This window comes from Lactuca sativa, chromosome 6, assembly GCF_002870075.4.
Source record: "Lactuca sativa cultivar Salinas chromosome 6, Lsat_Salinas_v11, whole genome shotgun sequence".
Taxonomy (NCBI): domain Eukaryota; kingdom Viridiplantae; phylum Streptophyta; class Magnoliopsida; order Asterales; family Asteraceae; genus Lactuca; species Lactuca sativa.
In genome coordinates, this window is record NC_056628.2 from 86,969,517 (window position 1) to 86,996,293 (window position 26,777).

At 30.7% G+C, this 26,777-nt stretch overlaps 1 protein-coding gene across 1 annotated transcript; it reads right to left on the reverse strand.

Annotated features, from left to right (window-relative positions):
* Window positions 1-7,378: 7,378 nt before the first annotated feature.
* On the reverse strand, window positions 7,379-10,777 carry LOC111883955 (uncharacterized). The gene is made up of 5 exons (XM_023880312.3): window positions 10,546-10,777; window positions 10,196-10,387; window positions 9,931-10,119; window positions 8,198-9,730; window positions 7,379-8,104 (listed from the first exon to the last, which is right to left on the reverse strand). Exons 1-5 carry the CDS (start codon window positions 10,583-10,585, stop codon window positions 7,608-7,610), a joined length of 2,451 nt encoding a protein of 816 aa, XP_023736080.1. The 5' UTR covers window positions 10,586-10,777; the 3' UTR covers window positions 7,379-7,607.
* Between the last annotated feature and the right edge of the window lie 16,000 nt (window positions 10,778-26,777).

The window sequence follows — 26,777 nt, forward strand, 5'->3', positions numbered from 1 at the left end:
GACTAAATATGCAAATTTGACTAAACCACAGGGACCAAAACTATAATTTACTCTTAGAATTATATTAAGACAAAACTGCAAATGTAGTCTTTGTGGTTTGCAAAAAACTTTGGATAGGATTCAAAAAGTCTTCGACTTACATGGAAGGTACAAAATAAAAACTTTTCTATGGTTTTGGTTCTAAAATTAAAAAAAATTAGTGGTTTTGGTCCATGAAACACTTGAATTGACCTTTTTGTACTTTTAATTTCTTTTTTGAGTTTTTTTTAATAATCCTTTTCACTTTTTATTAATTAAAAATAAAAAAATGATGGGCCTACAAATGACCCATACTCTTAAAATTATATTAGATTGTTTTAAGTATATATGTGAAATTAGTGAAATTAGGAGTAGTTTAGAATTATAATTAAAGGTTAAACTTTTAACTTGTATCCCTTTAATTTCAACGGACTTTTCAACTATTATTCGTCGTACATAATTAACCAACAAAGTTTCTTATTTAATTTCTAGAACTGGATAATGATTATTATGTTTTACGCTGATTTTTGAATTTTTTTTATTCTTAGTGTTAAAACTTCAAACAGTTGGTTAACTTGATAATCTAAATCTATTTAACCAGATAAATGCATGCCAAGTTTTTATGTGTAAGATGCTTAGTTCTTTGCATTAAAGTCGCTATTAAAACTCAAAACAACTACTCTAACTAGAGGGTCTACCTTCCACCTTTTACTAGGTCTCTCTACCATCTAAATACCATCTTAATTTTCTTTGTATTCTTCAAAACCTATAAATTGTCTCATTTCAATTTTTTTAAAAATTTTTGTAAGTTAAATTAAAATACTATATTTAATAAATTAAACATATTAATAAAAAAATATACTGAAACACAAAATTGATGAAAATAGAAATATTTCATTATTTGAAAATACAAATTGCATAATAATATAAAAAACGAAACTAAAATATAACAAGAGTTAAAATACTACATCACGTCAAATTTTTTTTCCAAATCGTCACTCGAATCTCATTTGAACAAATCTGAATATTCATTTGTATCCTCGAACAAATCATTGTGCCAATCCTCAACCACGGATGTACCGTGTACGTTAGCAATGCCAATATGTTTCATCAAATCAACACGAAGGGCGTGATAAGTATCAGCCAATGCATTTTAAGGACACAAAATGTTTGTTCCACATCCTTCTTAGTTGCTTCTTGGATTGTCTTAAATTTTATTATATTTTTGCCGTTTGGACATGTGAAGGATTTGACTAAGACAGATAACTTAGGATATATCCTATTAGTAAGATAGCACCCACATTTAAATGCTACTCCATTTGCATGAAATGGCACATCATATATCTTTCCAAGATACATATTGAATATTGGCGACTGAGTAAGAATATCTTCTCGTTCTAAAACATGAGCTTTAAAATTATTGTTCTTACTAATGGTCTTCCCGCGGTTCGGTTTGAAGGCCTACATCCCTGGGCTGGAGTAAGTAGATCGAGAGGTAAAGAAGCGCTCAAGCATTCGAAGAAAGCCGACTATACTCAACAAGCACCTTTCTATGCCTTTAATAGTTATCCGATGATCCTGTAACTATCGTAGCCAAAGGGCTTTCCCTTTTTCGCCAATATCGAATTCTGCTATTGCTTCTTCGACTCAAATATATAACTTTCTTGATAAACGTTGTCTCCCGTAATATCAACTATTAAAGAACTTGCGGCTATGCCGCTTTTGGGATAATATGAGAAAAATACCAGACTTTAAAAGATGTGCTGAAATTATAAATCACCACAAATAGGGAAAATATGGTGGCAAAATTCCAAAGGAGGTTTTTTGTGTTTTTATGTCAAAATGTAAAAGTTTTGAGTACAATGACGAAAAGTGTCAAATTCATTAAAGATTTGTGGTAAAAACTAAATGTAAAACTTTTGACTGCAAGGACTAAATGTGTCTAAGTCACTAAAGATTTGTGGCAAAAACCTAAAAACCAAAAAATTACTGTTTCTTTTTGCTTTCACTTTTAATATATATATATATATATATATATATATATATATATATATATATATATATATATATATATATATATATATATAAGGTTAGGATTAAATGTGAAACCTAAATATTGTGTGAGTGTATGACTTAATATGGACCGTTGGATTAGAAACTCTAAAGGCTAAGAATGGGGGATGAGTTAATTAATATGTCAAATATTCTTTAATCAACCGACTGATTAAATCGTGTATAAAAGAAATAATTTCATTTTGTAAGAATTTAAATTATAAATCGCCAATTAATCTGTATACGCTTCTATTTTTCAAAATCCACTATCTGTCATTCCAAATTTTTAGGAAGGCGTGGTGATGATCTGCTCATGTGAAGATACGTTTAACCAACCAAGAATCATGAAATCAGTACAAATAGAAGAATCCTCCACCACATTTTTTTTCATATATTCTTGAAGAATGGAACCATATAAGTAATGTAATTCATTAAGGTTTTCGTTATTTTCGAGTGATTCGTGTATTTGTTGACTAAATTTGAAGAATTTGGACCGTTGTTGTCATTAATTTTGATTTAATCGATTAAGGTTTTCATAGTTCATATATATTTTTTTACTATTATGTAATCTTGAAGAATATAAACCAATTCCTGAAGAATTTGATTTTTTTTGTTTTTAAAATTATGTGATTTTTTGTTAGCAATCAGTTCACATACACAATCAAATTACTTTGTTTAATGATAAAAGTAATATTTCTTTATAATGATGCGTTGTTTGGGTTAAAATGTTTGTATAATTTATTAAATTATTTATGTATTTATATTTATTTATATTTTTTTTAAGAACGAGTTTTGTAAAAGATAAAATGATTGTACAAGATATATTCTTCAAAAATATATATAGATAATTTGTTGTAAGTAATTTTTTCATTTTTTTAAGAATTATAGATATGTCAAAGTAATTTTATGATAAAATTATGAATGAATGAGAAGACACACCATATATTCTTAAAGAATTTGACTATTTATGTACTTTTTTCACTGTGAAGGTTGAATGTCTAAATGTTTTTTTGTTCATGTTTATTTTAAGAATGTTTGTGGTTAAAAGTAACTTTCTTCACATTGTTTACACATTATGTAGATATCACACTTATGGTTTGGTAAAAGTGAGGAAAAAATGAGAAAGAACATCTTATATTCTTAAAAAATATAATTGTTAGTTTAATCCACATATACAAATAGAATTCACATTTTTATCAATTAAAGAATGATTTTTTAATCTATTTATTCTTAAAGAATGTATATGTTTGTCATATTGTTTTTTTTCAAATCATAAGTTGACTATGTTAATGTTTTTATCCACGTATTCTTATAAATTGTGGATGAATTTGGTATATGCTTAAAGAATGGTAATGTTTGTTTCATCCATGCATTACACATGATATATGCCAAAATGTAATGAACAAAAATAACTTTCTTTAAGAATAAAGACGTTCAAGAAAAAAAAAGCAAGAACAACCCAACTCTTTTATATTTCTCAAGTTACAGGTCTATATAAAAGAAAAGTAAAAACATGTAGAGCTAGAGGTAGAAGACGATGCATAATGGTTAGATAAAAAAAACATTAAGATCAAAGGTAGTGGGGAATAAAGAGGGGGCAATTAAAATAACGAGTGACCTGTTTTTTTTTTTTTTTTTCTAATATGAATTAAAAAAAACAAGAACATGGAGAGTCAAAGGTAGAAGACGATGAATAGTGGTTGAGTAAAAAAATCTAAAGAACTAAGGTAGAAGGCAATAAATGGGAATGATGAAACTGGTGCGTAATATGAATAATTGTCATATATATATGAATAAAATATTAGGTTATTAAATTAATATTATTGAATATTCCTAATTTATCTTTAGATGATGATTGGTCCAGAATTGGTTATACACTCACACAATAACAAATGTTTATATATGAACCTAACTCTTTCTCTCTCTCTCTCTCTCTCTCTATATATATATATATATATATATATATATATATATATATATATATATATATATATATATATATATATATATATATATATATATATATATATATCGATCGATCGATCGATCGAGAATGTGCATGTGACATAAGAGACTATCATTACTACAAATGTCATTTGAACATATAAAGCACACAACCAGAACAAGTAGTTAATGCTAAGATTGGAATGATCCCAAGAAGAATGTCACCTTATAAGAGTTGTAGGAATAAATGCATAAAACGTGAGTATTGCATGCTTGAGGATGGGCCAAATTTACCAAAGTTGGACTAGCATACCGCGCATGGGTCCGACTAAGGCAAAACCTAGTGAGTAGTCCACCTTTGGTATTAAAGAAACCTTTTGCAACACTTTTTGACATTAATTTGCATACAATCCACAACTATTCTAGAGGGATTGAATTTCGTAGAACAAATTTATTGATAGATTGAGAGGCCAATCCATTGCTTAATTAGGTGGAAAACAAATAAATTAAAAAGAAACCTTTTCGTTGCAACCGAGAGAAAGAAAAGGTCGTTTGATGATCTTAGTTCACAACCCCCAACTGGACACATGTCACAATAAGAATGATAAGCTTTTTCATATTAATTTCAATAATCATTTATTAGATAATATACATGTTAATAAATTATAAAATATATCATGGTTTTTAATTTTTGTAATAGAATATAATATTGATATATTTTTATAAATATTTAAAACACCCATAACAATGTATTTTTGTTGTTTTAGATTGTTGATAAACAATGAAATTGATTTTGGTTGATTGTATATGTGGATAAGAAATAAAATATGTTTTTAATGAATTAAAGAGTTGTAATCGGATATAGTCTTATAGTTATTGTTGTGAGGATTATACCATAAAACATACTTTCCTAGTTGTAAATTTAGGTTTTGGTATGTCATTTTCCTTTATTTCATGCAATTTCAATAGATTAAGTTTCTATTTAATTTATGTAATCAAGAGGACACTTATAATAAAGCAGGTGACCAAGAAAAGAGGATGTTCAAAATGGTTGCATGAAGATGGAACAAGGTTTTTAAGGCTCACATATAAAAGAGTTATTATTGTAATAATAGTAGTTGTTCCCCGTATAAAATTGAATAAATTAACCCTTGCATGGCTTATGTGGGGTTAATATTAAAACGTGCATTGCTATTGCATCTTTGTGGTTATTTTACTTGCTTTGATTATTAGTTGATATTGTAAGTACAACAAAAACATTTTCTGTTCGAAACAACATTTATACAATAAACATACTTTCATATTAACAAAAGGACATTCAAGTGTGTATCATACATGCCACAATTACAAGGAAAACTATAAAATGGCACAACCAAGTACATCTTATAACAATAAAATTATATGGAATATATGTTTAATTAAGTCTCAAGTTCCATCAAAGAGCTAAGCTATATTTTGTCATTAGCACTTGTACATACACATGTTATATAGAAGATTCCATAAGCTATAAAGTAGTGAGTAACATTAAGTTCTCATGTATATTCAATACATCACAATATACACCAATTATCACCAATAAAACCATCATGACATATAAATACATTTTTCAATACACATGCAATGAATTTATCCAAACAAACAATGAGTATATTCAAATATGTCCTCACATATTCCTCAAGTGAACTAACCTCTTTACAGCCCGTCCCAGAGTCCATTTTTAAAATGGCTCAAAATTTTTATGGATTTTATTAATGATATGTTAGAAAGATCGATCTTGAAGATATCATTAATAATTTTTCATCTAAAAAATCTAGAACAATTATTTTTCTTTAAATATATGAATTTTTATAATCGAAAATACTATATTTAGGAGCTAGTATAAACAATTTTCTTTAAGTTATTGAGTTATTATAAAAAAGGTTAATGAAATATGTGTATTTTAAGGTACTTTTTTCCTCTTTCACCATGAGCCTAAAATATATTTGGAACGACCCTGATAACCTGTTACTCGCCTTGAGTTCTTGAAGAGTTTGCTATTGATTCTTTTCCAGTATTTTCTTTGTCCCCTAAACAAAGAAGTATCCATATCAAAACATGGTACAACAATCTATGGAATCAATTTTCCCATGCCCTTAATCATAATTCGACCCACTCTATTAGACTAGCGAAAACATGATGTAAGAACATCAATTTAATGATAATTATCATATTTATAGTCAACCTTATATCAATTGGGTTGCCTGACCACCCATTGTGGGACATCACCTTGATAGCTCGAACCCCCCCCCCCCCCCCCCCCCCCCCCCCCAACTTTTTTATTGTCAAAAGCTTCCTCGATTTGTGAGAATATGGGAGAAGAGGCTCACCATAGGTGAAATGCTAGGACATTGAAACATGTTGCAAACCCTTCTCATGGCTACTCCTGGCCGAAGCCCATTGGACATATGTTGTGTAATTCATCTAACAACATCATTAATAAGTGTGATTAGAGGCATAAAATAACTATATTCACCAAATTCATCAACACTTTCCATTTAGACATTGTACTTTCAACCAAGACCAATTCTACTATGTGCTTCAACACATATACATTCAAAATGCCATACAAGTCCAACACTTGCTAATAGTATTCCAAATATTAAGTCTAAAAAGTTTGGGCGTTACAAGGTGTCAAGGCTAAAGAGAGTAAAAGGTAGAAACATGAAGAAGAGAAAATCTACGAGGTTTGTGTTTGGATGTATGAAGTTCGTGTTCATAGCATAAAGGATAAAGGATGAAGTTTGTGTTCATAGCATAAAGGATGAAGATGAGAAACTCTGGCGCTTGTGAGTCCTCGTTGGAGGATACGATACTTTAAATGAAGGATTTTGTTTTAATATATAAGCCATCACACTTTGCAAAAATTCTTGACCATCAATAAACAAGTTTTCACTATTTGAACTATGATCCACATGTGTATGAAGGTACTCATTTATTTCAGTCCAATGGGGTAATCTCTAACCAGCCACAATGGAGTAGGGACTTGATGGTAACCCCCTTTCGGCTCTTTTCATGAGATAGATAACTTACATCATGCTTTCTACTCCCCTTCTTTTACATCATGGTTCATGATATCCCTTCCTACTCCATTCCTGAGATGGAAACTTGACATCATGCTTTATGTTTTATGGCCCCCTTTAGGGTCCTACAAATACCCCTCTTTTCACTATTGTAAGGATTATCACATGGGCTCTCCCCACTAACATATACATGTAAGGTTTCTCACCGCAATGGTGGAGTGGACCCCATAATTGCAATGATCATTCTTTTATGAGTGATACCAAGTTTCTCAAACAAAAACCAAAGCACATTAAGAGGGTTGACATCTTTAATCTTCAAATCATTTCCATATTCAACATTCAATATGCAACATAATCATGATACAAATCAGCCATTCTATATCACTTAACGAAACAATCTTGATCTATCAACTATATAAAATATACAACCACAAAACTAGCAATGGTTTTAGCAACAAACAAGACCGATAAAAGGCTGATCTAGCCAACTGCCCAACATCACTACTCCATTTCCATCATCATCATCATCATCCTTTAGTTAACAACATTTACCGAAGAACAACAACCAAATGGCATCCACAAACCTCTACCTTTGACCTTCTTCCCTGCTTTCTTACCATCTTCAATCAACTTTGGTGGTGATGACAACAACTCCTGGTTTACCTTCTCGGTTGCACCTTCATCTTTATGAACCACAGTTACTGACTCTTTAACACTTGGAGATTTGGCTTCACCTAACAGATTCTTTAAAGGTGCAGAGTGTTTCCCTGTGCTCCAATTTGTCACTTTTGCAATAACTTCCTCATTCTTCTTTCTCTCTTCTGATTCATTGCTGACATTGGCTATTGTTGGGATCCAACCAGCTTTTTGAGCATCTTGAACCTCAGATGAACATGGTTTCTGATCTTTGCCTTCAGGTTGAACTAGAGTCATGAAAGATGGAGGCTCAAAGACATCTGATGAGCCCGAATGGTTATCTGGCTTCCCAGAGTTGAGTTTTGGCTTATCATCAATTGAAGCAGTAGAGAGGACTTTAACATGTTATGAAAAAGTAAAACAATAAAATTAGATTCATTATTCAGAAATGGAAATAAAGAGGTCTAGTCAACATTCAAGAAATGTACCTGAAACTGATCCCCAATTTGCTTCAAGACTATTACTTGAATCTATGGATAAATCAACACCAGAATCTTGATTAGTTATTAGTTTTCCTATGATAGGTTCAGAAACAACACCTGAAGTATTCTTGTCATTAACAATACAATCATCAACTTTTGGTTCTTTGGTAGCTTCTTTTGGGAGTTTTTCCAAGTTTTGTGCCTCAAGATCCACTTTTTTAGTCAAAACTGTATCGGGTTCTTCCAAAACTTCATGGGTGTGATCATTTGAGTGTTTTTCCAAATTGGGTGCACCAAGATCCTCTTTTTCAATCGAACTTGAGTTGGGTTCTTCAATAGCTTCAAAGGTGTGTTCTTTTGAGTTTTTTTCCAAGATTGATGCTCCAAGATCATCTTTTTCAGTCAAAACTGTTTTGGGCTCTTCAACAACTTCATGGGTGTGTTCATTTGAGCATTTTTCAGACTCGGGTGCATCAAGATCCTGCTTTTCTGTCAAAATTGATTCGGGCTCCTTGACACTTTCTTGAATCTGCTTTGTTGAGCCATTTTCCAACTTGGGTGTTTCAAGTTCTTCCTTTTTGATCAAAGTGGAGTTAGGTTCTTGGACAACTTCAAAGGTGTCTTCTTTTGAGCTTTTTTCCAAGATTGGTGCTCCAAGATCATCTTTTTCAGTCAAAACTGATTCGGGTTCTTCAAAAACTTCATGGGTGTGTTTGTTTGAGTGTGTTTCGGATTCAGGAGCACCAAGATCCTCTTTTTCAATCAAAACTGATTTAGGCTCCTTGACAACTTCCTCAATCTCTTCTGTTGAGCAATTTTCCAACTTTGGTGCAACAAGATTCTTGTTTTCAGTCAAAATTGCAATGGATTCATTGAAATCTTCCTGAATCTGTTCTTTTAAGTCTTTTTCCAACTTGGGTGCACCAAGATCCTCCTTTTCAATCAAAACTGATTCAGGTTCTTCAACAACTTCATGGCTGAGTTCTTTTTCTGACTCGGGTGCACAAAGATCATCCTTTTCACTCGAAACTGATTCAGGTTCTTTCACAACTTCTTGAATCTGTTCCTTGATTTGAGTCAAAACCATATCTGGTTCCTTCTCAACTTCCAAGATTTGTTCTTTTGAGCATTCGGATGCACCAAGATCCTCCTTTTGGGTCAAAACCGAAACACTTTGAACAGTTTCAGGTTCTTTCACAGCTTCTGAGGCATGTTCATGCTCCATTTCAAACTTTTCAAGCTTGATTTCTTCATTGATATTCTCTGCACCATGAACAATTTCAGCTTCTTTGACAACTTCTGAAACAGGTTCACTTTCAGATTCAAGCTTCTCATGCTTGATCTCTTCATTAACTCCATCTGAAGTTACTGATTCCAACTTTACCCCTGCCCCCACATCATCAATCGATTGAGCTTCTTGAGATATATCACTTTGTTTGAGGGTTGGTTCAACAACTCCATCTTTGACCAAATCATCAGCAGATTTCCCATTAGTTTCAAGTAACGCGGATTTTGCCTCAGATGAATCCACCTTGAAATCTATTGATATACAAAGATAATCGTAAATTAAAAAAATTCTCACTGTAATTTATATAATTTACGGATCACTTTTAGATTTTCTGGCTGGGATTCTGACAAAAGCAGATAAATCTCTCGATAATTGAGAATGGGGGTAGTTGATCGATTACGAAAAGAATCTTTGATTTTATACGAATTATAAAGTGAAAACACATACTTACCACCATGTTCAGCATCTTTAAATGAAAAAAACAAATCTCTATCCAGAGTTTTGTTTGCAGATCCTGTACTGGTAGTGTCTGCGAATTCTGTAACAGCATCTAAAAACGATTCATCTTCAGATCTACTGAAACTTCCCCCAATCGCACCACCGCCGCCGCCGATGCTCGTCTTCTTCTGAATTTTGGGACCTTAAAAGGAAAAAAAAATTAAACAGAATCTACGAAACGTAAATTACAAGTTTTGTAATAAAAGATGAAATCTCACTTGGGGTTTTGTCTTTATCGTCATCAAGATGGTTTTCATCATCTGAAACCACTTCTGAATGGATTAAATTAGTGTAACCGTCAATGGTTCCACAGATCTTCTTGTGGGATCGCCTGTGTTTAGCGCTTGGATGTGGGTTCGGAAAAGGCCACCCACATCTACGACATAAATAAACCCCATGACTCTCATGTCCTGCATATTACAGAAATCAACAAAATTAACAAACCCCAGTTGTGATTTCAAAAACCCACAAGAAATAAGTGTTATAAATGTGTTGAATCAACAATGAGGATTAGAATTTGAGAAAACCCACGTTAGAAAGTGGGTTAAAAGCAAGGAAATAACAGAACCTGATGGGATGGAGTGTTTGCTTTGATCTTGGACATCCATGTCTGTGCTACGATGAAAAAGAGGAGAGATTGGATTGAGTGAGAAAATCAAGAGGGAATGGAGAATTTTAGTAAGAAGAATGAGGGCAGGTGTTGGTATAAAGTCTTGGTAGATGAAACTCTGAAACTATGAAAGGGTGGCTGCTGGAACAGAGACAAAAAGGTGCTGAGTTTTATACCCTAGCAATACGTTGTCCGTTTTCATTGTTTTAAGGGTTTTTCTCTTTACAAAAAATTGCTTAAAAAATCTCTAAAACTTTAATTCATAAATGAACCATTTAGAATCCTTGATTGTATTTTTCCATCGTTATCATCTTTTCAAATAAAATTTAAATACAATTACATTCAATTATACAATCTTTAATAATTATAGAATATTTAAATTCAATAATTATATTATCAATTACAACATATTATTCTATTTATATACAAGATATTAATTTATCTAATTAATATTCTTCCTAATTTAACTCCGTTATTTATAGTTTCTGGCTTCAAAATTTAAACCCGTTTAGTTTTTATTTTTATTTTTTTTGTGAAAAAACTCATTAAATAAACATATCAATAATTTGGTCATTAACCTATAAAATCTAATTTAATCCTATTAAATGAGCAAAATATTTAAGAGTAAAAAATAAAGTCAATATTATTTATAATTTATCTCCCGTTATATCTCACGTAGTCGTTCCCCAAGTACTAGATTAGGGCTTTGTTTATCAATAATTTGGGCACCACGAAAGGTGTAAACTGCGGTTTGCGGTGCGGTTTGTTGTGGGCGGTTTTGTGGTTTCAGTGCGGTTTGATTAGTTGTTAAACTTTGAATCTATTTTCAATCATTTGATCTAAATTAAAATTTTATATTTTATTAAAGAAATACTATATTGTAATATATATTAACATATATTTATGGTCATTGCTTAATACTATCAAATCTTTATACATCTTATTCAACATATTATATTGCAATATCTTACAACTAATATATATTTTCATGAGGTGAAGTTATAACGTAATTTCTTTGTAAACACTAATGTAATTTACCAAGAGCTAATGTAAATTGTGGTTTGTTGAAGAATCCACGTTTAATGAACTACTACAGTTTAGTTACTCGCATAATCTTACTATTACAAAAGGTTTGTTGATAAAATCGAACTGTTATATATATATATATATATATATATATATATATATATATATATATATATATATATATATGGGGATAGGGAATATACATTACAACCTCACCTAAGCTTAGGTACTAAACCTCTAAAATATGTCGTTTTAACATGCTAAATATACCTAGTTTGGTTTAACTTGGTAAATATATCATTCTCCATAACATTTCTTTCTTTCATTACCGTTCTATCATCTCCGTTTTCTTTCCTTAATTATCGTTTATTACTTCATCCAAGTGAACATTACTAAACCCTAAACCTAAACCTAAACCCTAAATTTAAACCTTAAACACTAAATCTAAACCCTAAACACTAAATCTAAACACTAAACCCTAAACCCTAACCCTAAACCCTAAACCCTAAACCCTAAACACTAAACCCTAAACCCTAAACCCTAAACATAAACCTAAACCCTAAACCCTAAACCCTAAACTCTAATCCTTATTGTGTCGATTTTGAATTTACATCTTGAAGTATTAATCGTGAATCCATTAACCGTAATCTTTATATAGTAAAACAATGTATTTTCAAGAGGTTTAGTACCTAAGCTTAGGTGGGGCTGTAATGTATATTCCATTTTCCATATATATATATATATATATATATATATATATATATATATATATATATATATATATATATGGTGCGGTGCGGTTTGAACCGTAGTTTTGAAACTAAAAACCGCAAACCGCACCACAAAAGATCTAAACCGCATTATGCGGTGCGGTTTGGTGCGGTGTGGGCGGTTTATGCGGTTTGATGTACACCCCTAATATATATATATATATATATATATATATATATATATATATATATATATATATATATATATATATATATATATATATATATATATATATAGGGAAGGGTTATTTGGAAAACAAAAAAAACCCTAAAAATCATAAAAATGCATAAAAAAATACCTAGAGATCACAAAACTTTTTTTTTTTTTTGAATTTTTTTATGTAAAAATCGCAGCTTTTTAAAGAAATTCGCTGAAAAATTTTTTAAAAAAAATTATAAAAAAATTGATTTTTTATTTTTTTTCAGCGAATTTTAATAAAAAGCTACGATTTTTTATTAAAAAAATTCAAAAAAAAGTCTTGTGATCTCTATGTATTTTTTTTATGCATTTTTATGATTTTTAGGGTTTTTTGTTTTCCATAGAACCTAAACATATATATATATATATATATATATATATATATATATATATATATATATATATATATAGTATATAGTATTTTTGAATAAGTAAATCATTATCTTCCATAAAATTGGGATCATAAGATATCAACTTGGAGATTTTTGGTTATTCTTCTGGAAAGAAAAGATATCAATTATATTGATTCAAAATTTCAAATTAATTAACTTGCTTATTTAATGAGTTTTAAAATTCAAACCGTTATCTCAAATTGATTCATTTTACGTCAATATATTGGGAAATAAATTATGAATAATATTGACTTTAATTTTGACTCAATATTTTTTTTGATTTAATGGGATTAGATTAGATTTTGTGGGTTAATAACCGGATTATTGATATGCTTATTTGATGAGTTAAAAAAAAACTAAACGAGATTGAATTTTGAAGCCAAAAGCTATAAATTAGGGAGTTAAATTAGAAACAATATTAATTATAAATTCTGATATCTCGTATATAAATAGAATGATATGTTTCAATTGATAACATAATTGTTGAATTTAAAAATTCTATAATTAAATATAATTGTGTTTGATTTTTATTTAGGGAAGATGATGTCAACAATTTGATCTAAAGGTAGAAAACATATGATTAAAATACAATCAAGGGTCCTGATTGCTTCATTAGTGAATTAAGGGTTCTCTTCTAATAATATTTAGATATAAATGAAACTAATATGCTTAAAGTAGACTGATTAATTTTTTTCATGACCTCTCAACATGAATAGAATAATAACATGTAATAACAAGAGAGAGTAAATGCAAGAAATTGGAGAATAAGAAGGAGAACAAAGTAAAGAAAGAACCTAGAAAAAAGAATTAAAGAAGAAAATTGCTAAAGAAGAACATTATAAATTGTAGGACTCAATCCAAAATCGTAAGAATAACAACTTCAATGTAATCGTATATATAGGGTGTTTTTGAATAATCAAATCATTATCTTCTAAAAAAATGGGATCCTAAGATATCATCTTGGAGATTTCCGGCTATTAATCTAGAAAAGAAAGAAAGAAATTAGTTATATTGATTCAAATTTACAAATTAATTGACTTGCTTATTTTATGAGTTTTAAAATTCAAATCATTATCTCAAATTGATTCATTTTATGTGGGATATTCTGTGAGATAAATTATGAATGATAATGACTTTAATTTTGACTCTCTAATATTTTGTAGATTTAATTGGATTAGATAGATTAGATTTTATAGGTTAATAACCAAATTAATGATTTGCTTATTTAAAGAGTTATTTAAAAAAAAAACGGATTTAAATTTTGAAGCCAAAGGTTATTTAAGGGAGTTAAATTATAAACAATATTAATTATAGAAATCGATATCTTCTATATAAATAGAATGATATATTTTAATTGATAACATAATTGTTGAATTTAAAGATTATATAATTAAATATAATTGTGTTTGAATTCTATTTGGAAAGATGATGTCATCAATTTAATCTAATGATGGATAACATATGATTGAAATACAATCAATGACCCTGATTGCTTAATTGATGAATTAAGTGTTCTCTTTTAATAATATTTAGAGATTATAATGATAGAAATTATAAAGTTAAGCAAATAAATTTAAAAAAAATAATTAACCATAACAACAACTATAAATAACATTAAACCATATTATATATATATATATATATATATATATATATATATATATATATATATTCATGAGTAATTCGCGGGTAGAAATCATTCAAACGGTTGAGATTATGCAATTATAATAGATGTATATATTATCATATAATTCAAAATAATCAATATATTATATCAATTTATTATACGATTTATTATATCAAATTTAACAACAACGTTATTATTATATTTAAAAAAACATATATTTATAAGGATTTCAACTATATAGGTGTTTATGTGCAACGAGTGGGCATTCGCCTAGTGTGTATATATATATATATATATATATATATATATATATATATATATATATATATATATAGAGAGAGAGAGAGAGAGAGAGAGAGAGATAGAATATCAATAGAAAAATACATAAACATTTAGAATTCCTAAAAACCTAGAAAATCAATAAAAAAGTAAAAAATACTTTAAAATGTCAATTTTTTTTGTCTTTACAAGGCTAAAAATCGTTACTTTTTATACAAATTCGCTGAAATATATATATATATATATATATATATAACATTTTAGGCAAAAAAAAAAAAATACTTTAAGTACTTTTATAGTAATATACAAAAACATATTTGAATTTTTGGCTACAAACTTTAATAATTTACTTTAAGTTTAGAAATGTGTAATAAGTTGGTAGAAAATATAATTAAAGTGTGACCATTTTTATATGTTTTTCATGTTCAAAATAAACCAATATAGTAATTTTATTATATTTTTGTGTGTCTGTATTTTATATATTATTTAAGTTAGAAAATAAATTCATAGAATGCCCAATTTTATTTTTTATTCTTAAATTACAGAAAAATAAAACAAAAATAACTGAAAAAATACCATAAATTTTAGAATATACAACAAAAAAATTAGTTTTTTCTAAAAAATAACAAATAGTTAATTTAATTGAAGTTTTGAATATATTATAAAAAGAATTTTGTTGCAATGTTACATTCTATTATAATTTTATTATTTCTTATCAAACATTATCTTTTATGTTTCGGTATGTCAATACTAACAAAACTCTATTAATATGTTTTGTCAAATAAGAATGAAATCTTACTCGTAATCTTATCTTTGGTGTCATCGAGATGATCTACATCATTTGGAATTACTTCTAGATCAATCAAATTAGGGTAACCTTCAATGGTTTCGCACATCTTTTTGTGGGTTCGCTTTCATTTGGCACTTGAATGCGAGTTTGGAAAATGTCACCCACATCTGTGACACAAATAAACTATGTTACTTCCTTCAAATTTCAAGATATCAACAAACTTGGATGAACTCTATGTTTGCTTTGACCCGAGAAACCACATGTTAGGAAATTGGTTAATTTAATATAAAATAAAAAAAAGCAAGAAACCTGGAGGAATTCTATGTTTTCTTTGATCTTGGATAACCATCTATGGTTATAGAAAAGAGAGATAAGATGAGAAAATAAAAGAATATATTGAGAAAGAGTTGGAAGAATTAGGCTAGTTTACCTATAAAGTGTTGGTTGATAAGTTGGTGGGAGCTATTATATAATATATAAAAAATGATGTATACCAACAATATTATGTCTTATATATTTTTTTATTTTTTCTTTTTTTTATTGGTAATTGATTGATGATATTATGTCGTAAAATCACAAATTATCGTATTTATGTTTGTTTATTACCTAATTGTTTTTTTCAATAGTATAAATAGTAATAATACACAAAAAAGAATTAAAACTCACTTATAAAAGTCTGATTTTTAAATTTTTTTTACTCCATGTGGATAATACACATGACTATTTATTTTGACCAAGATGACACATGCTTTATACCTAATAAAAATGCAGTTAATGATCAAATGAATACAAACACAATAGTTGGTGGCCTTATAATGACATTACTCTCAGTTATTTGAATGTGAGTTAGTTAATCTAATTCGAATGCTAGTTCATATTTGGAATTTTTCATACTTAGATGTACTCAGATTATGTCAAATAGTTATATTTTGTACTTAGATGAGATACTAAATTTGAGAATTAAGCAATAGTTGAAGATATATAATATATTTAGGTAAATTTTGGAGTTAAGTAGCAACAGAAGATACCTAATACATTTAAATACAAGAATCTGATGGAAAGATCGGATAGGCAACTTACTTCATATCATTTCAACATTCAGATAGCATAGGGTCATTTTTCATGTCCTATTAGTAAATAATTTGATGATCCTAAGACCAATATAAGACATCATAAGTGTTATAAAGAAGTAGTGATAAATACCACATGAATTGAACATCCATGATTTGGGATTATATGGTTCATAATTAAGTGTGAAAATGATTGTTTTAGGGACATTGAATTAGTGAGTTGGGTGTTAAATAATATGCTTTAATGATAATTTAATATGAAAATCGTCCAATATGAACGATAAGCTATAATAATGTTTGAAGTATAATATTATTTTAGCATTTAAGACTTTATTGTTTGAAGATGTAGAATTTGGTTAATTTAGATGGTTACCATTGTTGTGTGTTAATTTAATTTAAGAGCATTAAGATGTTTACTATGTAATACATTTCCATATGCTTGATAACCATAATTTCATAATTTTATCTTAAGTGTTCAACTAATCTTAAGTGTCAGGCTTATCTAGTATTGGGTTTATCTAAATATTAGTTTGTAACACCCTAAAACTAAAAAAAGGTATACTCAAAATATTCTTTCTTTTTACATTCGACATCTACATATAGTGTACTTTGTACTAGAAAAAGTATATGTGTGCATCACAACCAAAGTTTACAACATGTATAACCCAATCTATTTGTTACATTAATTAAAAAAAAAACACAAGGTTTGATAAGATTCTTATATCTATTCCAAGTCTTTACCTTTAGTTATGGAACTTGCATCCATGGAAAACAACCACAACATAAGTTATATGAAGCTTGTGAGTATCTAACATAATCCTTACAAGATATGTACAAAGAATTCAAAGAACACAATTAATAAAAATCAAATATGTAACCATTATTGGTGTGAATTTCTTTTCAATGGCAAGGTAAATACTCTTAAGCCAGATCTTAAGTGTCTCATGAACCTAGTGGGGTTTGATAAGCTAAAAAATGATATTTTTTTTATAAAAACAGTTTTGACGGCAAACGAAAGACTTTTAATATAGCTAGTTTATTTTTAGATCATTTTAACAAAACCACCAAGAGGATCTAAATACATGAACTACAAAGATAATAACAACCATATAAAGTTAAAGAGATAACATTTGAAAACTTTGATCCTACTTGGTTTTGGGAGTTGATGAAGATGACAAAAACTCAAGATTAGAGTTTCTCTATGATGAATCCACCAACAAGAGTAAGTCACCAAGAATGTTAGTTCTTCATCTTAAGTATCGTTTAAGCCTTTAAGTGCTTAACATAATTAAGCACTAAAGGAGAAGCACTTCTAAGCACCAATTTTTCAATATACTTCAAAAGATAAGAAGAAAAGGGAGGAGAATGGAATTCTCGACCTAGGAAAAAAGAAGAAAGATAGAGAAAAAAACTGACTTCAAAATGGGAGCCATAAATGCTCTCTTGTATACCCACACATGAGAAACAAGAGCCACACATCATTATATATTATAAAGTAATGGATAGCTAGATGTATGGAGTATGTAAGAGGGAGGTTGGCAAGCAACCTCCTACTCCTTTACAACTTTCGGCCATCATGATTGAAAAAGAGAAGTGACATGTCGAGTTTCACTAACTAAATAAGTTAAGACAACTAGTTAGGTCATATGGAATCCAAGTACTCCAAAAACTTGTACACAACATATCTAATCATACAATGTGATTAAATAACTAGTTATTACTCTCTAAAATATTATTTTCATAAAATAATAATTTCCCAATATTATTTTCACAAAATAATAATTTCTCCAAAATAAACACAAGAGTTGAATATATTTATTAATAATCGAATTCTTAATAAATAATCAATAAATAACAACTTGCTAAAGATGTGACCCTATATGAATATATGTTATTGGTGTTGGATTAGGTGTCTAAGCCCATAATTATACTTGATATATACTTAAATTGATATTCTTAGGCCTCTTACCATGGCCCTCAGATGTCAGTGTTTGCATTGGTCTCCGCTTCCTCAGAAGCTCCAAACCAATCTCCCGTTCACGGGCTCTAGCAATTATATCCTCTAGGATCTTGCACCTAGACAAGCTCACAAACTCCCTGATATCAACTCTCAACATATCGTGGTACCTCGTCTTCTTCATCTCCTCATTCGCAACATACTGCGGGATCAACAAAGCTCTTTCCCAGAACTTGGGGGTGATCTCAGCCACAGTCTCCGTAGTTTGGCAAAGGTACTAAAACTCCCTCGCCAGTTGCTGCACCTCAATGGCTGGTGCAAACTCTGCTCAGAACCTCGTCAAAAATCATCCCAAGCCAAGGCCTCCACGGTTGCCGATCCCATAGCATAACCAACCTCCTCCCACTAATCACGACGTCGATCCTTCAAAAGGCAAGATGCAAATCCTACCTTCGATCCATTGAGACAAAAGCTCGTTCTATGAGCATTCTCTATGTCAATGATCCACCATCGGCTAGCGATAAGGTCCTTCACCCCGAAAACTATGGGGCTCCGCAAGCCTTGAACTCCCAAAAAGAGAGAATTTGATCCCCCCAACTGTCATGCCATAATCTCGGCCCGAAAGATCCCGAGATGTTTATCCAAAAGCTACATGATCTCCTCCTTGATGGTACCAAAAATCACAGGGGTGGCCTCTATAATACCAAGAGTAATATCTGATGTGATGAGCTCGCACATACTCTCATCAATCGGTTCTACGCCAGAGCTGAAACTAGAACCTGATCCAGAACCTCCTCTTCAAGTGGTTACCATATGGAAATACAAACATATAAACGATCAAAAAATACTTGAGGGGTCTCTCACACCACAAGTGTTGGATTAGGTGTCTAATCCCATAACTATATTTGGTATGTACTTGATTTGATTTGTAACATAGTCCTTTTGGGTTGCCTTCACTTATGCAACTTGACAGGTGACTAGTGGAGTGAGAGTAAGATTTATTATATGAATAATAAATTGGTACTCATAATGATTTTATTAATATATTATCAGATTGATATATTATTTGGAAATCATATTATTAAGTAGTAATTAATCAGAAATTAATTTGATGTTAATTTTGGGATTAAAGGAATTGATTAATAATAAAGGGGCTGTTTTGCAAATCATTGATAGTTGCAAAACTAGGCTGATGGACTCCATAGAATGGAATGGACAAAATTTATGGGTAAGACCATAAGATTTTGTCCAAGGGCTCTAAAGATGAGGTCCATGGGCTGCTTAAGCCTTAAGCGGGAATTAGGGTTTACTCCAGAAACCCTAGCAGCCTACCCAACTATATAAATCACCTACACCTCTTGGAATTTCGACCCTAAGCTTAAGAAACCCTAGGATAGCCGATTTTCCACCTCTCTCCAAGTCATTCTTTGTATTGGGTGTTTGTGTCTACATTGGAGGTGCAACACTTAGGGCACTAAGCTTTTAAGAGTCAAGGTGGTACTTGTTATTACTACCTAACAAGTGAGGTAATGATCAAACCCTAATTATATATATAAATTTTAAATTGTATATGCTAGATCTAGGGTTATTGCTTTGGTGTTCATATTTGCATGTTCAATAGAGAAAAACTTAGATTTAAAGCAATTAGGGTTGCATGATCACATAGGAATGTAGATATGCTCATAACCCAACAGTGGTATTAGAGCCTAGGTCGTTTTTCAATTGAATTTTATGCAATAGTGATCTGGCCAAATTAGAAGAAAATCGATTTTTTGCTGTCTGGAACTCGACGAGTTCACTAGCCAACTTGACGAGTTGACTCGTCAGTCCCCAAAATTTTCGATTTTCAAATCTGATTTTGATTTGGATAATTACCAAAATTCGTTTTTATTGCCTAAATTTGAATTTCTTATATGGTAATATGATATCCTAATCAAAATTAAAAATTTGGTTAAATATTATTTTCGGAACTTGAATTAACTAAAAAAATTAAAAAAAAATAAAATTAAATTAAAAAAATAATAATAAAAAAAAATCCCGTTTTTTTTTTTTGAAAAATACGTGAAATATTCTAATAGAATATTACACTGACATATTCTAAAAAATAATTTTAAAATGCAAAATAAATGGAAAAATCTAAAAATTCTTTTTTTAAATATTATTTTCGGAACCTGAATTAACTAAAAAAAATAAAAAAAATTCCATTTTTTTTGAAAAATATGTGAAATATTCTAATAGAGTATTACACTGTACATATTCTAAAAAATAATTTTAAAATGCAAAATAAATAAAAAATCCAAAAATTCTTTTTTTAAATATTATTTTCGGAACTTGAATTAACTAAAAAAAATAAAAAAATGCGTCTCACGGTCTCACAAAAGTAGGCCGTCTCACATGAACCTAACCATATATATATATATATATATATATATATATATATATATATATATATATATATATATATATATATATATATATATATATATATATAAGAACAATCAGTTTTACCCTTAGTAGGCCTCATTCATAAAGTTGGTCTATAAGGGGTGTTTGCGGCCTGTAAAATGACCGCCATTGGGTATCCACTCTTACCCACCGCACTCTTGACTAGTGGAGGGTCGTTAGCCGAACGGGTAGGATAGGACAATAAATTCTCATTAAAATCATAATGAATTATAAAGTAACTAAACCTTTTTTTTTTAAAATTTTCAATCTTAGTTACTTTAGGAAAATGTGAATTTGATGCTAACCCATGAAATTGCATATTGCACCTTATTTGTCGTTAGTGGAGCGTGTGTGGTTAACTGACACACTAATTTGGGGCTAATGAAGGGTGGCAATGGGTAGATCGTAAATTATCGTTTATCAATAGAGCATGTGGGGTTAACCGGCACATTGATTAGGTGATAAATGGCATCGAGAGTATCAAGCTAATTTGCATGGTTATTCATACCTTGTTTGTGATCCTCGGTATCCCAATCTCAAACTTGAAGGGCATAATCAAGATTAAACATGTCATTGAAAATTTCAATGAATCTTAAAAGATCTAGGAGTTTCATCTAAAACCTAATTCGTTAAAATTTTGTTTTTATGGTGGAATTGGTAAATCATCATTTACCTACTTTCAAATAATTCACAACTGGATTACGGCACCCCTCTTCCGAATTGTGAATTATTGTGTTGGGTCCTAGCATTAATATTTAATTTGGGTGTTATATTAAGGATTGTATCAACTAGCTTAAATTTCTCCCTTTTGTATATGTCTATTTTTGACAACTATGGTCTTCCTCAATCCTTTGGAAAAGGTTTTCCTCTTGAAGATGATCTTCCACGTGTTGATCAAGGTGAGAGATCAATCCCTTATTCGTGCATTGGTGGAACTGGAAATCATTCTTCTTTTCCTCCACCTCCTCTAGTGATTCTCTCTGACCTAAGTTTTCGTCGACTTGAAAAGTTCAAGGTCACTCAAGCCCTATTGGCATGCAAGCATCGAGACAGAAGTCCTGTGTGTGCAGATGTTCTGAAGATGAAGTTGCACATTGACAAAGTGGGAATGTTGGGTGTCGTATTCCCAAGGAAGCTGGCTGTTGACTTGGTTCTTCAGTCACTTCCTAAGTCATATGGTCAGTTCGTTAAGGACTACTATATGACAAACCACAACGTGACCCTTATCGATCTGATGTATTTGCTAATTGCTGCTGAATCAACAATGATTTGGCACACTGATAAAGCAAAATTGATTGGAAGATCTACTTCCCAAACTTCCATGGACATAGGTAATAACAACGTTGATAGTCCACAAATGATTTCTTCTCCTAAGGGAGAGAAATTAGCCAAGGTCGAAAAGTTTGACCGTAAGAGAAAGGCTAACTCTGAGATAGTTCCATGTGTCACTCCTAAAGAGTCCATTTGTTTCTACTTCCAATTGAAGGGGCATTGGAAGCGAAACTGTCCCAACTACCTGAGAGATCTAAGAGATGGTAAAGTCAAATTGTATAACTCTACTTCAGGTACATTCATCATCCCACTCTATTAAGTTCCTATTTATAGATTCTTATTATATGATGTAAAGTTACATTTTGATGTTTTGTAGAATCTAAAAGAAAGAAGAATGCTTAAAAGGAAAAGTAAGTTGAGTCTGATCATGAAGAAGTGGATTTCGGTCACATGGTTTAATGATCATATTTTTGAGCTGCTACTTAGGAGTTATGATAAATTGCTTAGGAATATTTAAAAACATAGTTTTCATATGTATTTGCATTGTAAGGACAAGTTTTCCGCACACTATTAATAAAATTGGTTTTATTTACTTTATGTTACCTTGCAATGGCATTTATGGAAAATTGGTGTTTATATATATATATATATATATATATATATATATATATTTATTATTAAAAATGTTGAAAATGGATTTGATTCTTGGTTATATCGTTTGTGGTAGTGTCATAATTTACCAAGTGAGGAAGGATTCTCATCACCCAAGTTTCAATTGGACAAGAACTTGGAATCATATGATTTGAGATGTATGAGAATTTTGATCCTTGGGAAATTGGGACTGATTCCTGGTCCACATATGTATGTGAGTCAAGTGAAGGACTAAAGGATCTAGTACGCATTGATGTGGACTGGTCAGATCCACCACAAAGGACAATAAGTCTATTCGTCATGATGTACTTTTAATTCAGTAAATATGGTTATGCTTACAAGATTAAGTGTAATTCTAATACCTTGAAAAGTTTCAAAGTATAGCAGAACGAATAAGAAGAATCCATTGGGCAGAAAGATAAAAGTTTCTCTAATCTGAAAGGAGAGGAGAGTACTTTAGTATCGAGTTTTATGATCATCCTAATGATTACGGAACTATGTCACAATTGATCCTCTAAGTACACCTTAGTACATTTACATGACTAAGAAAAGGTTGTTGGATTAGTGTCTAAGTCCATAACTATTTTGGTATGTACTTGACCCGATGGTGCATGGTCCTTTTGGGTTGCCTTCACCAAAGCAACTTGATAGGATGAATTATGGAGAGAAAGGATTAAATATGATTTATTAATATATTATGAGAATAATATATTAAAGGAGAAATCATATTGTTTAATTAATATTAGTCAATAATTAATTGGTAATTAGTTTTGTGACTAAAAGAGATTAATTAAACTTAAGGGATTAGAATTGTAATTATAAGATAATTGCAATTGGGCCATGGATTGCCTTGTATTAAGGAGTGGACGAATTCTATGGGGAAACCCATAAGGAAATCGTCCAAGGCCTTAAGGAAAGGGATCAATGGGTTGCTTAGGGCTTAAGCATCCAAATTAGGGTTTCCTTGTTAGATAACCCTAATAGCCTAACTATATATACATCCCTTATGACCCAAAAACGTGGCCAAGACTTCTCTAGGGTTTGTAGACGGTTTTGGGTAGCCTCCATCCTCTCTCCTCCTCATCCTCTTGCTCTTGGTATTTGTGAACCATTAGAGGAGTGACATTTGTGACTCTAAGCTTTCTAAAGTCAATACAAGAAGGATTTGGGATTGTTATTGCTACATAACAATCAAGGTAATATCTTAAACCCATTCTTATGTTAATATGATTACTTGTATGCTAGAATTAGGGTTTATAGTCTTGGATAACTTGTATGTACAATAGAGAAACCTAGATCCAAGCATTAGGGTTTGTATGAGCACATACGATGTTCTTATGACTAAAACCCATCAGTGGTATCAGAGCCTTGATTGGTTTCTATTGTATTGATGCCTTGTATGTTGAAAAAATTCATTTTTTGTGGTTTTGCTTGCTGAACTCGCCGAGTTTCTAGATGAACTCGTCGAGTTCATGCTGACTCGACGAGTCCATGCCTGACTCGACGAGTCGGCTGGTCAGAATGAGGGAAAACCGGGATTTCTTGCTGTTTTTGCTTGAGGATACTTACCTTATCATATTAGATCAATATAAATCCGATTTTTAGATATATATGAGTATATTCTTGATCTAATTGAAGATATTTATCAATTAATAAAATATTTGTTTCCTTATGTGACAATTGATTAATTATTTTGATTAAATTGGTAAATTGTTTTGCAAGAAATCATTAAATAAATCAAATATGGATAATTATGTGATTAAATGTTAATTTAGATTATTTGTTATTTGATCCTTGTGTTATGAAATGTTTCATATTTTCCCCTTAGGTTTTATAGTTTAAATTTGACCTCAAAAGTTTTGTTGTTTTGAAATTTAAATAGTTGAAACCCTATTGTTTTGAAAAAGGTTTCAAAACTTGCCCTCAAGTTTTGAAATTTAAATTTTGATTAATAGTTTAATTTTGATGTATATTTAAATTCTAAACCCTAATGTTTTGAGATGTTTCAAAACTTGCCCTCAAGTTTTGGAATTTAAAAGTTGATTAAAAGTTTAATTTAGGAATATTAAATTCTAAAACCCTAGTATTGTTTTGAAAAAGTTCAAATCACACCCTTATGGTTTTATTAATTAATTAAGGTGTATAATTAAAAGAGGTTTAATAAATCCATAAAAGTTTTGGTTTACAATTTAATTGAATTAAAGGTATAATTATTATATTTGACTACCTAGTATTTTAAAAGTTGTAAAATACACCCTATACTCTATATATAACATTAAAGGTCTAACATTATATATATGTATGAGTAAAAGTCAGTCTTACCGTTAGTAGGCCTCATTCACGAAGCTAGTCTATAAGGGGTGTTTAAGGAAATTGCCTATAAAATGGCGATTGAATGGGTATCCACTCTTACCCACCGCACTCTTGACTAATGGAGGGTCGTTAGCCGAACGGGTAGGATAGGACGAAACCTTCCATTATAAGTATAATGAATTACTAAACTAACTAAATATTTATTTTAAATTCCCAATCTTAGTTACTTAGGCAAAAGTGAATTGATGTAATTCCATGAAATTACACTTTGTGCCCTTGCGAAGACGTTAGTGGAGCGTGTGTGGTTTACCGGCACACTAAATGGTTCTAAGCAAAGGTAGCAAAGGGTGACTCAATGTTTGTTATAGTTCGGTGGAGCGTGTGTGGTTTACCGGCACATCGAATAGGTGACTGTAACATGTGGGGGCACCATGTAGTTTGCATGGTTATTCACACCCACTTTGTGATCCTCGGCATCCCAGTCACAAACAAGAGGGGCATATCGAGATTTAAACATGCCATTGAAATGTTCAATGAATCTCATAGGATCTAGGAGTTTTCATATATTTAAAACTTAAATTTCTTTTTCGTTTTTCATGGTGGAAATTAGTGAATCGTCATTCACTTACCTTCAAATGTTCTGCAATTTGGGTTACGGCATCCCTCTCTCGAGTTGTAGAATATTGTGTTGGGTCCTAGCCTTAGTATCCCATTTGGGTGATTTACTAAGGATTCAATCAATCAACTAACTTGAATTTGTTTCTCCCGTTTTGTAGATGCCTAAGTTCGACAACTATGGTCTTCCCAAATCCCGTGGAACAAGCATTCCACATGAAGATGGTATTCCACGATTCGATCGAGGAACAAGAAATCATGCTTCACTTCCTCCACCTCCTCCAATTGTTCTCCCTAACCCACAAGATCGAAGAATTGAAATGTTCAATATCACTAAAGCCCTATTGGAAAAGAAACATGAAGATGGTAAGTCCGTGTGTGCCCACATTCTAGGAATGAAATCACACATTGATAGGTTGATAATGTTGGGTGTGTCATTCCCGGATGAGTTGGCTGTGAACTGGGTTTTGCAGTCACTTCCTGAATCATATAATGAGTTCAAAAGAAAGTATTATATGATGGATCATGACGACAACCTCATTGACCTAACTTACATGCTCATTGCTGCTGAATCAGAAATGATTTGGCGAAGCAATGGAGCGTATTTGTTGGGAAAGTCAACCGACCATGCTTCCGAGGACGTTCTAGGAGAACTGACCTGCGTTTGCTGCCAAAAGAAAGGGTGTTGGATACAAGTCTGCCCAAAGAGCCTGAAGAGTCCAGAAGATGGGAGAGTCAAAGAGTATGGTTGCGCTTCAAGTAAAATCCACTATCTAACTCCGTT

Excerpts from the sequence above, each read along its gene's own strand:
- LOC111883955 (XM_023880312.3), bottom strand. The coding sequence starts at position 10,585 with ATGGATGTCCAAGATCAAAGCAAACACTCCATCCCATCAG. Across the intron at positions 10,388-10,545 it reads CAAACACTCCATCCCATCAG|GACATGAGAGTCATGGGGTT; the intron begins GTTCTGTTATTT and ends TGTAATATGCAG. Across the intron at positions 8,105-8,197 it reads AAATTGGGGATCAGTTTCAG|TCCTCTCTACTGCTTCAATT; the intron begins GTACATTTCTTG and ends AACATGTTAAAG.